Source organism: Stenella coeruleoalba (genome assembly GCF_951394435.1).
Source record: "Stenella coeruleoalba genome assembly, chromosome: 4".
Lineage (NCBI taxonomy): Eukaryota > Metazoa > Chordata > Mammalia > Artiodactyla > Delphinidae > Stenella > Stenella coeruleoalba.
Window position 1 is genome coordinate 30,911,454 of NC_137149.1, and position 13,622 is coordinate 30,925,075.

General features: G+C 39.8%; 1 protein-coding gene across 1 annotated transcript; it reads right to left on the reverse strand.

The window, feature by feature from the left end:
- Nucleotides 1-493: 493 nt before the first annotated feature.
- OSTC (oligosaccharyltransferase complex non-catalytic subunit) lies at nt 494-11,828 on the reverse strand. The gene is made up of 4 exons (XM_079920632.1): nt 11,647-11,828; nt 7,887-7,980; nt 5,998-6,195; nt 494-1,065 (listed from the first exon to the last, which is right to left on the reverse strand). The coding sequence occupies exons 1-4, from the start codon at nt 11,783-11,785 to the stop codon at nt 1,047-1,049; spliced, it is 450 nt and encodes a 149-aa protein (XP_079776758.1). The 5' UTR covers nt 11,786-11,828; the 3' UTR covers nt 494-1,046.
- Between the last annotated feature and the right edge of the window lie 1,794 nt (nt 11,829-13,622).

Here is a 13,622-nt window from a genome sequence, read left to right on the forward strand (position 1 = left end):
TGAATCTTTTTAAGTTAATGAACAGCTACATTTAGATCAGCCTTGGAATTATGAAAAAAACCCACCTGAGAGAAAATTTTACTGTAAACTTAGAGATCATGGGGTAAGAATTAAAGAGGCCCTAGAGAAGTGAAGTCCATGGCCAGTGAAGGGAGAACCAAATGACCTGGCTAGAAGAAATTAGGGGAAGACCAGACTGGTCTATAGATGTTTTTATGTGCTCCAAACTGTGTCAATTACTGCAGATGAATGCCTGAAGGGAACTGTCATCTAACACAATCACATTTAAAACAACACTGGCATAAATGTACAGCCTGTGCTGGAATATTTATAGGGACACGGAGTTGCTACCTCACAAGGCATCCTGCCAACTACACTTGGAGACTTCAGGCTACCAACAGGAGCTTAAGACAGTCACAAGACGGGAGTGGATAATTACAGACCAAAGAGTAATACAATCAGTTGATCAAAAGACAAATTAAAAAGGTGTTAATTAGAAAAATTATTTATTTCTGCTCCTTTCATACATCTTATTGTTCAGGTAACAGTCTTACATACATATCTGAAATGATGCACTGTCACACACTCTGTTTAAAGGCAAAGCACCACAGGGAAAGCTGATCAGCTGTCCAGAGTTCTCAGCTTATGGGATCTCACTTCCTGATTTTACATTAATTTCTGAAGGTCAGAAGTGTCATCTCCAAAAAATGTTAAGGGGGTTGTAAAAAATAATCACTTTATTCAATATTATAGTTGTAGAAATAAAGTATATTTTCTTTAAGAAATGAAAAAAAGAAGAAAATGCCACTTAACATCGTTGGTACGTCAGTATAGGCCAGCAGGAAAAAATGCTGATAAGCTTGTCTCTGATACCAAGAAGACATTCTAGTCCCAGCTATAACACATTTCCTCTGTTTTCACTAGATGTTTCTTTTCTGCTGCTTTTCATCCTTTTCCATATTTCATATCAGAGGACTGGTACAGCCTTTAAAACTTCATTAACGGGAGCAAATTCAGTATCCACCGATTTCTTCACAAAAGGCACTCTAACCCATCAGATAGCCCCTATAAAAATAAAATTTATAAACACAAAAAGTGAAAAGGAAGCAACATTTCAACGTGTCCCAAACAAATTTTATGATGAATCAAATGACAATCTGAAAATATAATTGTGTGATTCCTCATTATGGTTCTTATTTCAAATCTTGCCCCCCAATAAATACAGTACTGGGTCTGGGTTCCATTATCCTTCTCCCTCAAAGGACAAAGTTACAAACCAATATGCTAAGCAACAGAGGATGAGAAAAAAAAAGTAAAGAGAAAAAAATGTTATGTAAAAGTCAAAGAAAGAGTCAGAATCAATTTCCTTTGGACTCTCACAATTGCCAACAAACATCACAAACCTTTTTATGGAAAGAAGCTGGTTTAGATTTCCTGAAAACTCTAATATTACCAAAGGAGAAACTAGGAGGGCCAGGAGCTGTTCAGCCTGGGAGGCAAGCCCTCGTGCCCTCCAGAAGCAGTGTGCAGAAGCGTCTGCCTTGCACCTCTGTTTCTTTAGGAAATGTCTTGATGGCAGGCAGCGGGCATTAGCTATAGCTGTTGAGCAAGTCAAACTTCACACTGTTCAAATAGGAAATCCTTTTACTAAATGTACAAGTTGGGCCCTGAAATCCCCTTTAAAAAAAAAAAGTCTGCTTTATAAAGTTCCAAACTTTTTCTTTTGCAATAAATCCTTGCAACCTATTATTTAGGATCTGCAGGATCAAGGAAAAAACAGATTGTGTAAAACTATCCACATTAAGAAAGGGTTGAATACACCCTGTACCCGCTGATGCCTTTAGAACTCCTCCTTTTGATCCTGCCTCTAACACGAGTGGGTAAGCTTAACACGAATGGGCAAACGTCACTCAGTTTCCTCATCTATAAAATGGAGTTAGGTCAAAGGAGTTTAAGGATTATATAAGAGAATCTACGAATACAGTAACTGCTATTCATGGTAATAAGCACTTGACAAACCTTAGCTATTATTAGTTCAGTGTCTCAAATTTCTTCATCACTAAGGTGGGGACAAAAAACTACTTCATAGGGCTGAGATCTACTATAGTGCCTGACACAGAGCAGACACTCAAGAATTTCCTCCCTTCCAGCTCCTGGACTCACCTGACTCTCTTGGGTCTTGGGTCTGCATGCAGCCAATGTGATCTCCTTAGAACTCATTTATCCCTTTCCTTCTGCTCTACCAGCCTGGTCAATCCACACTCTGAGTACAGAGAGAACTTTCACCTCACACAACCACTGTCACAACTCTGAGACAAACAATACTTCTCCCCTCCACTTCTCCCCCCAAAATTGAATAAAAAATAAAAAGCCTCTTAGTGTATATATCGACTTTGAAGACCGCCTCATAAATTTGCTACTGTAATGCCTGACACTTCACAAAAGGCAAACTCTAAGACCTAAGCTTCACAAGCAAAGAATCTGAAAAAGAATAGACATATGTATATATATAACTGAATCACTTTACACCTGTACACCTGAAACTAATACAACACTGTAAATCAACTATATTCCAATACAGAATAAAAATGTTTTTAAAAAGATTAAACCTACAATAAAATAAAATAAAATCTTTGGGGCTTCCCTGGTGGCGCAGTGGTTGAGAGTCCGCCTGCCGATGCAGGGGACACGGGTTCGTGCCCCGGTCCGGGAAGATCCCGCATGCCGCGGCGCAGCTGGGCCTGTGAGCTATAGCCGCTGAGCCTGCGCGTCCGGAGCCTGTGCTCCGCAAAGGGAGAGGCCACAACAGTGAGAGGCCCGCGTACCGCAAAAAAAAATAATAATAATAAATAAATAAAATAACATCTTTGTCAGATAATTCTAAGAGCAAGAACAAAAAGAGACCTAAGCTTCACAAGAAAAAAAAGTTGAAGATTTTAAGAAAGTGTCCACTAATATTTGCACCAGTGGAAATTACTCAACAGCTGGCTCACACGATGAAACAAAAGTACTGAGGACTCTTTAGAGACAGCTGCCTGTCATCTGCATATACTGATAGGTGAACATGCACTTTTGGACACACATCTCTTGATACAGTTATACGTTGTGGTATTCTTCCTTGTAATTAGTATATGACCTATGCTTATGCATCAAATAAAGCCATGTTTTAATATGTAAAATTATATCAGTAGAGAATACATCAGGTCTTTTAAAAAGCATAAATCACAAAATATAAAGCTAGTAGTACCATTTCACTGCTATTGTTCTCTCCTTTTTAAAGGTACCTCTTGTTAAAGGTGATATCAGATTCTCTGTGAGCGTGCAACCCTGGAAGTTATGAAGCATCTTATAGCATAGCCAACCTTTATCTCAGATGTTAGTGACTTATTTGATCTGAAAAAACTCATGGTTACTGATGTTTCTTTACTTTTTGTTGTTGCTGCTGTCCCATTTATTATATATCAAATTGCTCATATACGATGGGTCCTCAAAGAGAATGTATGCGCAAGAAGACACATCCCTTTCTTGCTGGTGGTACTAACCACACCCCTATCATGTGCAATATGTAGGCTCACAGACCTGGCTCATCATCTCCTTTGGGGCCTGCAAATATTCCAGAAAATGCAACACTGTTGCTTCCCTTATTTTCCCAAACTGTCCACTGTTTCTCCCCACTCCACACTCAAGGTACCAGGCATTAGGAGCTGTAGATGAGAAATCATATCAAAGAGGGGATCATAAAGTCCTTCCTCTTAAAAATGTAAATCTTAGATTTAGCTGCACAGCAAGTTACAAAAAGCAGCAATTTTCTATTTAGACTATTGTTCTGCTTTGACTATATCTAAATATAATTTACACCCAAAACCCAGAGTATACTCTGTTTTTTTCCTTTAAATATCAATTATTTATTTATTTTTGGCTGCGTTGGGTCTTTGTTTCTGTACGAGGGCTTTCTCTAGTTGTGGCAAGCGGGGGCCACTCTTCATCACGGTGTGTGGGCCTCTCACTATCGCGGCCTCTCTTGTTGTGGAGCACAGGCTCCAGACGTGCGGGCTCCCTAGTTGTGGCTCACGGGCCTAGTTGCTCCGCGGCATGTGGGATCTTCCCAGACAGGGCTCGAACCCACATCCCCTGCATTAGCAGGCAGATTCTCAACCACTGCGCCATCAGGGAAGCCCAGAAAGTATACTGTTATTTCTAATTTCCTATTGTTACCTTAGTCAACAATCTTGGAAACTGGCCTATAGAATGTGGAAAAGACAAATGTTTACATAAATAATTGCAAAAGTAAGACAGAAGCAATCCAGAGAATTAAACATTTTTCAAAACCTTTTTGTAAGTAGTAGATTATCCTAAAAGGATAATTTAGGATAATTATCCTAAATTTAGGATAATTTAGGATAATTATCCTGTTGTCCTAAAAGTCAAATGCTCAAGCTAAAAGAAAAACACACAGCCTAAGGAGAAGACCTAAAACCTTAAGGAAGAATGGGAAGCTTAAGCAGAATGAGAACAAATCTGGTTCTACGGACAAAACAACCTCACTGCTTCTGTTCTGCTATATGCCTCCAAAGGTTCTTTCTGTTTTCATTATTAATTTTTAATAGCCTCTTTATCCTCTCTGGGAGCCTCCTCTTCTCCTGTTTTGCTGTGAAAAACTTCAGACTCTTCTATTGGTATACCTTTGGCAACAAGGGTAGAACAAAGAGGAACAAAAAGAGGAGGCTGGGGCTTCCCTGGTGGCGCAGTGATGCGCCGATGCAGGGGACATGGGTTCGTGCCCCGGTCTGGGAAGGTCCCACATGCCACGGAGTGGCTGGGCCCGTGAGCCATGGCCGCTGAGCCTGCGCGTCCGGAGCCTGTGCTCCGCAACGGGAGAGGCCACAGCAGTGAGAGGCCCGCGTACCGCAAAAAAAAAAAAAAAAAAAAAAGAGGAGGTTGGAGTCTCTGTCCTCGTACAATTTAACAAATGCCCCCAATTTTTCCCAGGACAAAAATAAGAGCCATTGGCAGTCTGATGGAGCTACATGGCCACAAAGATATTCAGCTGACAAAGAACACTGCTCTCTTTTCCCATATTGCAGGGTTAAGATGGGAACATGAGTGCAGGATAAGTATTTGTGACTTTCTAGAAAGTCTGTCCATTCTACCCCAGATGTGTTATAGATACGGACAGGTTAAGCCACAGAACAAGTGAACTTGTGTAATTCAAACACATTCCTATTTTCCCTTCTACTGTCTCATAATAAAATCAGAAAATATCAGTTTTAAGTACAGCTGACACTTGATGTTTAACATATTCCCTAAAAAATGAATTTTCTAAGAGCTAATCTTTGTATGATATGTTTGCCCAAAGTTCCTGTAGTTACTAATGTATCCATAGGTGAAATCAGAATATAGGGAAATGTGATCAGACTCATCTACATTTAAAATGAAAGATCTCAAACAGAATTATAAAAGTTGCCATAAAACCAATTTATTTTTGTTCTAAAGATAGTGTTCGTTTTCTGAATCAAAATAATCTAATATACATATATGAAATCCTTTCCCCATCTTTTTGGAGAGGCAGTAACTCTCCTTTCCTGTCCAATGCTTAGTGGATTTTCCTCATATCAATATTCAAAGAACAGCAGCAATTAATGGCTCAAAAGTATTCCTTACTGTTATTATTACTGTGGGAATTCCATATGTTACAGATTAACCAAAAAGCCCTTCAGAGAAATGTCTCCAGTCAGTGGTCACTGATGCTACAGCAAAATAACGGGATTTTCTCATGAACATGTATGGAGGTAACAGTCAGGAAGACCTATTCATCTCAATTTTGCTACTAACTATAGCTATAACCTTGAGCAAGTCACAAATTTCTCTGGTTCTCGAAATTTTCATCTGTTTAAATAAGGTTTAAATTAAATCTCCTATGATTTTATGAGATCCAGGTAATTATTTTACCAGTTTGCAAGTTAAGGTGCTGATTATACGAAGTACTTAATAACTTACGGCAGTTTCATTCTCATGAATACTCTAGCCATGAAAAAACTCAATAGGACACAGACGAATCCAATGAATAAAAGGAGAAATCTATTGAGCTTCGGAATGTTTGGTGCATTGGATCGGTCCAGGATTATGAAACCTAAACCTCCCATTGTAAACAGGAAGCTGGATGCGAGTCCTTCCATAATATACTGTCCATTTACTCTGAAAAAGAAAGACCAGAGCAAACAATAAATGAAAATTCCCAGAAAAATAAAAAACTTTTTCCTTAGACTGAAATTCCTGTTTCTGCTAAAACATTGTTGTGCTTATTTTTTTATTACCCTTACAACTATTTTACCATATTTCTGGCTATTCATTTCAATAAATATTTATTGAGAGCCTATTATGTACCAAGCACTATTTAGGTTCTGGGGACGCAACAATGAACAAAACAGACACAAATCTTTGTCTTCATGGAGCTTATGCTCAAAAAAACCTTTCAAACTTCAACTAACACAACTGCCTATGTAAAATCAATACTCATATATATACATATATACATATATATATATTTTTTGGCCACGCCGCACAGCTTGTGGGATTTTCGTTCCCGACCAGGGATTGAACCCGGGCCCTCAGCAGTGAGAGCACAGAGTCCTAACAAATGGACCACCAGGGAATTCCCAATACTCATATATTTTAATTATTAGCTTAAAAAGCCAACTAATATATGTACATGAACACTTTACCCAGAACTTTAGTTTTTGAAAATTATGTTATTTAAATTTCTACTATCAATTTCAAATTAATTTTGAATTGGTTAATGTTTCCTGAGTTTTAATAATTAATAAATCTCTTGTTTCAAAGTGAACTTTTTAAAAGCAAGCAAGTTCTTAACTAAGGCTTCATGAACCCCACAAAGATGTCCAGAAATCTATAAACCCTTAAATTTTTGTATATACACGTATCTGATTTTTCTAGGGGTGAAGAACTTTCAAGTTCTGAAAGCTCACGGACCCCAAAAGGCAAATTTCTCTGTTAAAGATATGATTTATACATAGGCACATATAAAGAAGGTATATACATTTTTGCTAAACTAATTGTTTTAATTGAAAACGCAATACACGCAGCGGTTTCAAAATTCAAACTCAGGTGACGAGACAGTGAAATGTGAAATGTCTCCCTGCCATCAAGATCTCCTGTCATCCATATCCCCTCCACAGAGATCACAGTAATCTTTCCAGGGATATTCTATGCATGGAATACCACTAACGTAAGTGTAAATACAAACATATAGCTATGTTCAGGTAGATAGTTACCAAGTGGCTTGTATAAGGCAATACAAGAAGCACTGCTCAGGTGAAACAAACCACACTGTTTTGGTGTTCATTGCCTACATGGAACTCCCAAGTCTCAAAAATTAGTTTTCCTATGTAATAGTATATCCAGGGGTCCAAAGATTTTTTCTTAAATGACCAGATTGTATATATCTTAGGCTTGCCGGCCATATGGTTTGTATAACACAACACAGTAGCCTGAAAGCAGCCATAGATAGTACAGAAACAAATGGGTGTGCCTATTTCCAATAAAGCTTTACTTACAAATAAACACGTACCTGTGGTTTGCTGACCCCAGAACAGCCTATAAATGAATTTTAAACTGATACCCTCCTTTAAATAAGTGAACATGTCAATCACTGTGAAATATTTTATTTCCTAATAAGTGAATACATAAATAATATACTTCTACTCTTGTTCTTGTCCACTTCCTGCAATCTCTGAATTTAGCATTTTAAAACAGCTAGTGTCTAAATACAGATGCACCCAATAGGTTGCACTGTATTTTTAAATAAGCAGGCATGCCTCAGCAATCTTCCTTCCCACCAGCAAATCATTCAAAATGATATCTTTTACCTGTAGGCCAAGAAAGCTACTGGTCTCTGATGCCCATGTTCATCAGTCATGGAGCCGACACTTGGAGGTTCAACGATAACATCATAAATGATTCCTAAATGAAAGACAACAACATAGGTTAGATTGGATTCCTAATTTTAAAATAGATTTAGAGTTTTTATCGGTCTCTAAAGGTTCATTTATATTTAAACAGGACTGCTTTGATGTATTATTATAATCAAATGAGGCCCAGCTTACCTCCTAAACTTCAGATAAACCAGAATTTATCTTCAGAAATTCAACTCAGTATTTTAGAATGACTTGCAAAACATAAAAGAAATTCATTCAGTATTGTTTCAAACTCAAGAATGACTCCACAATAAAGCAGATTTAACATTAAAGGCTATTTTTAGTTCAAGAAAATGTTCCACATATACTTGGATTTGTTTCTTTAAATTAAGAGGTAGCTAGAGAAATTTTCTTGCTTGAAAGTAAAATGAGACGTTTTAAAATCACACCACTAGGCAGACTGGCAATACTAGAGATTCACAATCATTAATGTTAATATCCATCATTATGTCATAATGTCATCATGATCATTTATGTTAATGTCCATCAACACTGTTTCTCAAATCTCCCACTGTCAACGTCTACTCTTTATCTTCACTGTTTTCCATCATCCCCACCTCCAGCTTTTCTTAAGCACAGCAAGACTGTCTCCCTCACCTTTGACTAACAAAACAATCACTTGGGAATTCCCTAACTCATCCCCACCCCCCAAACCAAATCTACAAACTGGAACCTGCATCCATCCTCACCTCCAGCTACAACAGAGGAAGAGTCCCTCCTCCTATCACCATGGGATCCCTTTTGCAATAATAAGGACTCCGTCCCCCTTGCCATTTCAGAGACTTTGTTCCATGGGCTACCTCTTCTCTTTCCTGTATTTTCAACCTCTTGTTCCCTACATCAGCTTTCCCTTGACACCAGATCCTCCTAGCTAACATTCTACTTCTATGCTTCCTTTTTGAAAGGGGGCCAGGCTTCCTTCTGGAGGGAAAAAAAAAAAAAAAGGTTAACTCTCTGTCTCCACTTCCTCACTCATCCTTCATTTTTCAGCTCACTCCGATCTGGCTTCTGCCACCACTGATATTACTCTTGCTCATGGAGGCTAATGGCCTCCATGTTGTCAAATTCAAAGGACACTTTTCAGTTCTCTTATTAGGAGGTCTCCTAGCAGTGCTTGATCCAGTTTACTAAATCTATTTTCTTGGGGTAAAAAGATGGCTTCTCATGGCTTCCGTGACACTCCTGTCCATGTTTTCTTGCTACCTCTCTAGCTGAGCCTCATCTGCTATAAAACCACTCAACGTTCGGAGTTCCTTAGGGCTCGATCCACTATGCTCTTCTTTTCCTACCTTCTCTCTCCAACTGAACTTATCCCTTCCCAGGGCTTTACTATGCTAATGATTCTCAATGTGCCAACACCTACCGAATCATGTTAGCACTATTAAAATTAGATGTAAGCTCCCTAAGAATAGAAACTCTATGTTCTTCAATATCTGGCTCATGGGAGGAGTTCAGAAAACATCTGTTATTGACTAATTTCAACACAAACCTCTTTTCTCAGTTCTAGACTCCTATCTGCAAACTTGACATATCCAACTAATTATATTTGGTTATGTCCAACTATTATTTATCCCAAAGTGACATCTGGGTTCACCATTCCCAACCAAAAAAACTTCATTTCTCTAGTCTCAGAAAATGACACTACCACCTACTTGGTGCTCAAACTAGACACCAGGAAACTTCCTTCACATGTCATTCTCCCCCCACATCCAATCAATCATCATCAAGATCCACTGAATCTATTTCCAAAATATCTTTCATTATACATTCCTCCATCTCTAGTGCCACCAACCTTGTCTACTCTAAGTCAACTACAAAACCCACCTAATTGGTATCTCAGTCCCACACTTGTCCATACTTTCCCCTCTGCCTACATACGCTTTTCCCCAATCTTTCAAATTTTGGCTAACATGTCATTTTCTCAGAAACCACATTCGAATGTAAATGATGTTCCTAAGTCTGATTGTTTTTACATAACCTCTTGTTCTTTTCCTTCAATGCACTCATGGCAACTTGCAGTGGAAAAACTAATGTAATGGAGAAAGATTTATGTGATATTTAACGTATCTCAACCAATGACATTATAAGCTTCAGGAGGGCAGGGCCCTTATCTGTTTCATTCATTGTTGCCTCCAGTACCTAATGCCTGGAACTTAACAGGAACTCAGTACATTATTTGATGAATATTTCTCAGCAATAAATATTGTTTATTTATAAAGGTACACTCAGTTTCTAGAAGACTCCTTTCCAGTGGCAAAACCGATTCCTTGTATGAGACAGCTCATGGCCTTGGCCACTAAAAGGTGTCCTTTCACTTTCCCCCAGAAATTAGGGCAAAGAATCTCCCCATTACAAACACAGATGGAAAAAGTGCCCAGAGTGAAAACTGTGAGGCTTCCAGCAAAGGCCCTGGCTCCAAGGGAGGTAAGGGTTACAGGAAAGATTTCTAGCAGATGAAGACTTACTAAAAAAAAAAAAAAAAAATGCCACATGCATTTTAAATTTTGTTTATTCAATCCAGCACCTATTAATGTGCTGAGCAAATGTGAACGCTAATGCAATGTTAGGACAGTATCTTACCAACATAAAAAATATTTTAAACGTAATTTATTTAAATGAACATAAGTTAACTGCCACTGTTCTAGATTTGGGAGGAGGGTAAATCCAAAGGTTCATTCTAGAACTAAGCCTGCATGATTTCAGATACTTCCCTCCTCAGTACCAACTATTTTCACAAGACATCTATGAAAATGAAGATGTCTGACTATTCCCTTAAAAACAGAACCAGCTGCTCTTGCTGTCCCTAATCTGTGGAGCTTTAATTTTATCATTTCCAAATTAAGTACCCCACTTCCCAAAATCTAAAAGTGCAGTAGCAGTGTTGAGTAAATCATGGAACTGCGGCTTGAAAGGGTGGTAGCTATGAAAAGACTGTAGCCGGATTGCCAACTCACCACTATACAAAGCGACGCCCCTTTTGCAAAGGACAGGATAAAATGACAATGCAGTGTTCAACGGTAATGCTATTTTCCTTATTCTTTAAATTTTCAACTTCCGATCTCTCAAATACGCGATATCTTCTGCAAATCTATCTCCAATCTCAAATATTTATCAAAACTGTGGTTTCGAAAGATTACATTCATACTTATTGTTGATCGGGGCAAAAGCAACACCGAACCCTTAGGTTTGAGCTAACAAACCTAAAGGCTGTCAAGTCTCTTCCAAACTTCCAGGGACCGTAGACAAAGAGGAGGTAACAGTCCCACACCCTCCTGACCAACCGTGGAAGTAGAATGGGCCAAAAGAGATTTTCCCAGGGCCTTTGTCAAATAACTCACGGCATTCAATAAAAGGAGCAACAATCTGGGCTTGAAAAATATATTATTCGGCTCGGACCGCCTGGCTAAGAGGTCAGGAGACGGAAGGCAATGGGAGCGAGAACAGGAGTCCCCTCAAGATACAGGACAGGGCGTGAGGGCAAATAAACCTTTGGGCCGTTAACACGCGGGACCCCAGAGGTTTCCCTCCACCCTCGGAAAAGATCGAGAGGAGAGCGATGCTTTCCCGGGCTGAGAGCCGAACAGACGCGCCCCGAGGGCGGGCCGGCTCCCCGCGCCTCAGCGCCTCTCGGGCCCCAGGCAGGACGAGTTACCTCCGGTGATGAGGAAGTAAGACACCACCACCAGAGCGTACACCGTCATGGCCGACGGCATGTGCACCCAGGGCGGCTTCTTCAGCTTCAGGTTGGGACATTCGAGCACTAAGAACGGGATTCGGTACAAACTCTCCATGTTGGTGGGGGCACGAGCAGCGGTCGGCCGCCAGTCCCACACGCCCCCCGGCAACAGGCCCGCCCGCTCTTCCCCCGGCGCGTGCGCGGGGAAGGGAACGGCAGGTCCGCAACGCTCGGAGGCAGAGTTTACACCCATAGAAGAAAAGAAGAAACTATAAAAACGGATAAGTGACATGAATTAAAAGTATGTATTATTGAATCTTGTGAAACATAAATTTGAGTAAGAAGCTCAGTTATAACCAATGAATAAACATGTGATTTCTGTACCTTCCAGGACCTGCATGCCTTCAGACGTGGCCAAGCCGGAGCAGCAGAAGGACCAGGATCGATCTGAGCCCCTCCCACTTGCTGATGCTGGGGATTTGGAAGCTGATTGGACGCAGGACGCTCTAAGTTCCCAGAGCCAGAGGATGAATGGGGGACGTTTGGAAAGCTCTGCCTTTTTTATTAGCGGGTTTTTCAAGAGCTTGAGAAAGTCCTACGTTGCTGAGCTTTTACTTCCTGATGTAGCAGTGGTGACAGTAGTAATAATTGTTACTAATAATTGTTAAATTAATGTATTATAAAATTAAAAATACATATCTAGTTTAGCTCTATCACAAAGGTCAAGAGGACATCTCCACAAGATGTCTAAAGCGGATACCTTGACGTGACCAAAATACTATTTTTTTTTTTTTTTTTTTGCCGTACGCGGACCTCTCACCGCCGTGGCCTTTCCTGTCCCGGAGCACAGGCTCCGGACGCGCAGGCCCAGCGGCCATGGCTCACGGGCCCTGCCACTCCGCGGCACGTGGGATCTTCCCAGACCGAGGCACGAACCCATGTCCCCCGCATCGGCAGGCGGACTCCCAACCACTGCGCCACCAGGGAAGCCCCTAAAATACTATTTTAAATAACCAGTGTCCTCTGCTATTTTCGTAAATGCTAAAATATTTCAGCCCAAAAATCTTGAAATCGTCCTGATTTCTCTCTTTTTTAAACCTCCGTATCCAAAGTATTAGCAGATCTTTTTGGTTGTACTATCAAAAATATCTTTAATTCATCCACTTTTCTCCATTCCATATTTACCACCCTAGTGGAAGCCACCATCATCTCTTGCCTGGGCTATGTTTACAATCCAAGTGGATGAAAATATTTGATGGAAAATTTGTCTTTGGGGATGGACTAGATAGCCTAAACATTTTTGTTTGTTTGTTTTCTGGTTAGTTTTTGTTTTTTATATACTCTCTTAAGATACTGCTAATACCTGTTTTCTTTTGGAATAAGAGTTCAAAGTGACTGGTTATATAAATCCAGGAGAGACTGATATCTTTATAATTGAGCCAATATTTTTATGGTTTTTGTTTGTTACTGAGCTCATGGTGTTTTACAGGATGGTATGCATTGGTTCTGCACTTTAGTGACTCGATTACTGAGAAATTGTTTAAATACCACAGTAGTAAAAATATTTATAAAACATTGCAGCATCTAACTCTAAATACAGATGAGGCTTGCTGCTCTGATTGTTTAACAGTGAGAGTCTCGGGAAGCAGCCGCATAGCACAGGGAGATCAGCTCGGTGCTTTGTGACCGCCTGGAGGGGTGGGATAGGGAGGGTGCGAGGGAGGGAGACGCAAGAGGGAAGAGATATGGGAACATATGTATATATATAACTGATTCATTTTGTTGTAAAGCAGAAACTAACACACCATTGTAAAGCAATTATACGCCAATAAAGATGTAAAAAAAAAAAAAAATTGTGAGAGTCTCCCCCTGAGTCTTACTCAGTGTGTATTAAGGAAGGGATGTTAATCTTAGATTATGAGAGGGTCACTAATAACACCAGTAATAAAGGG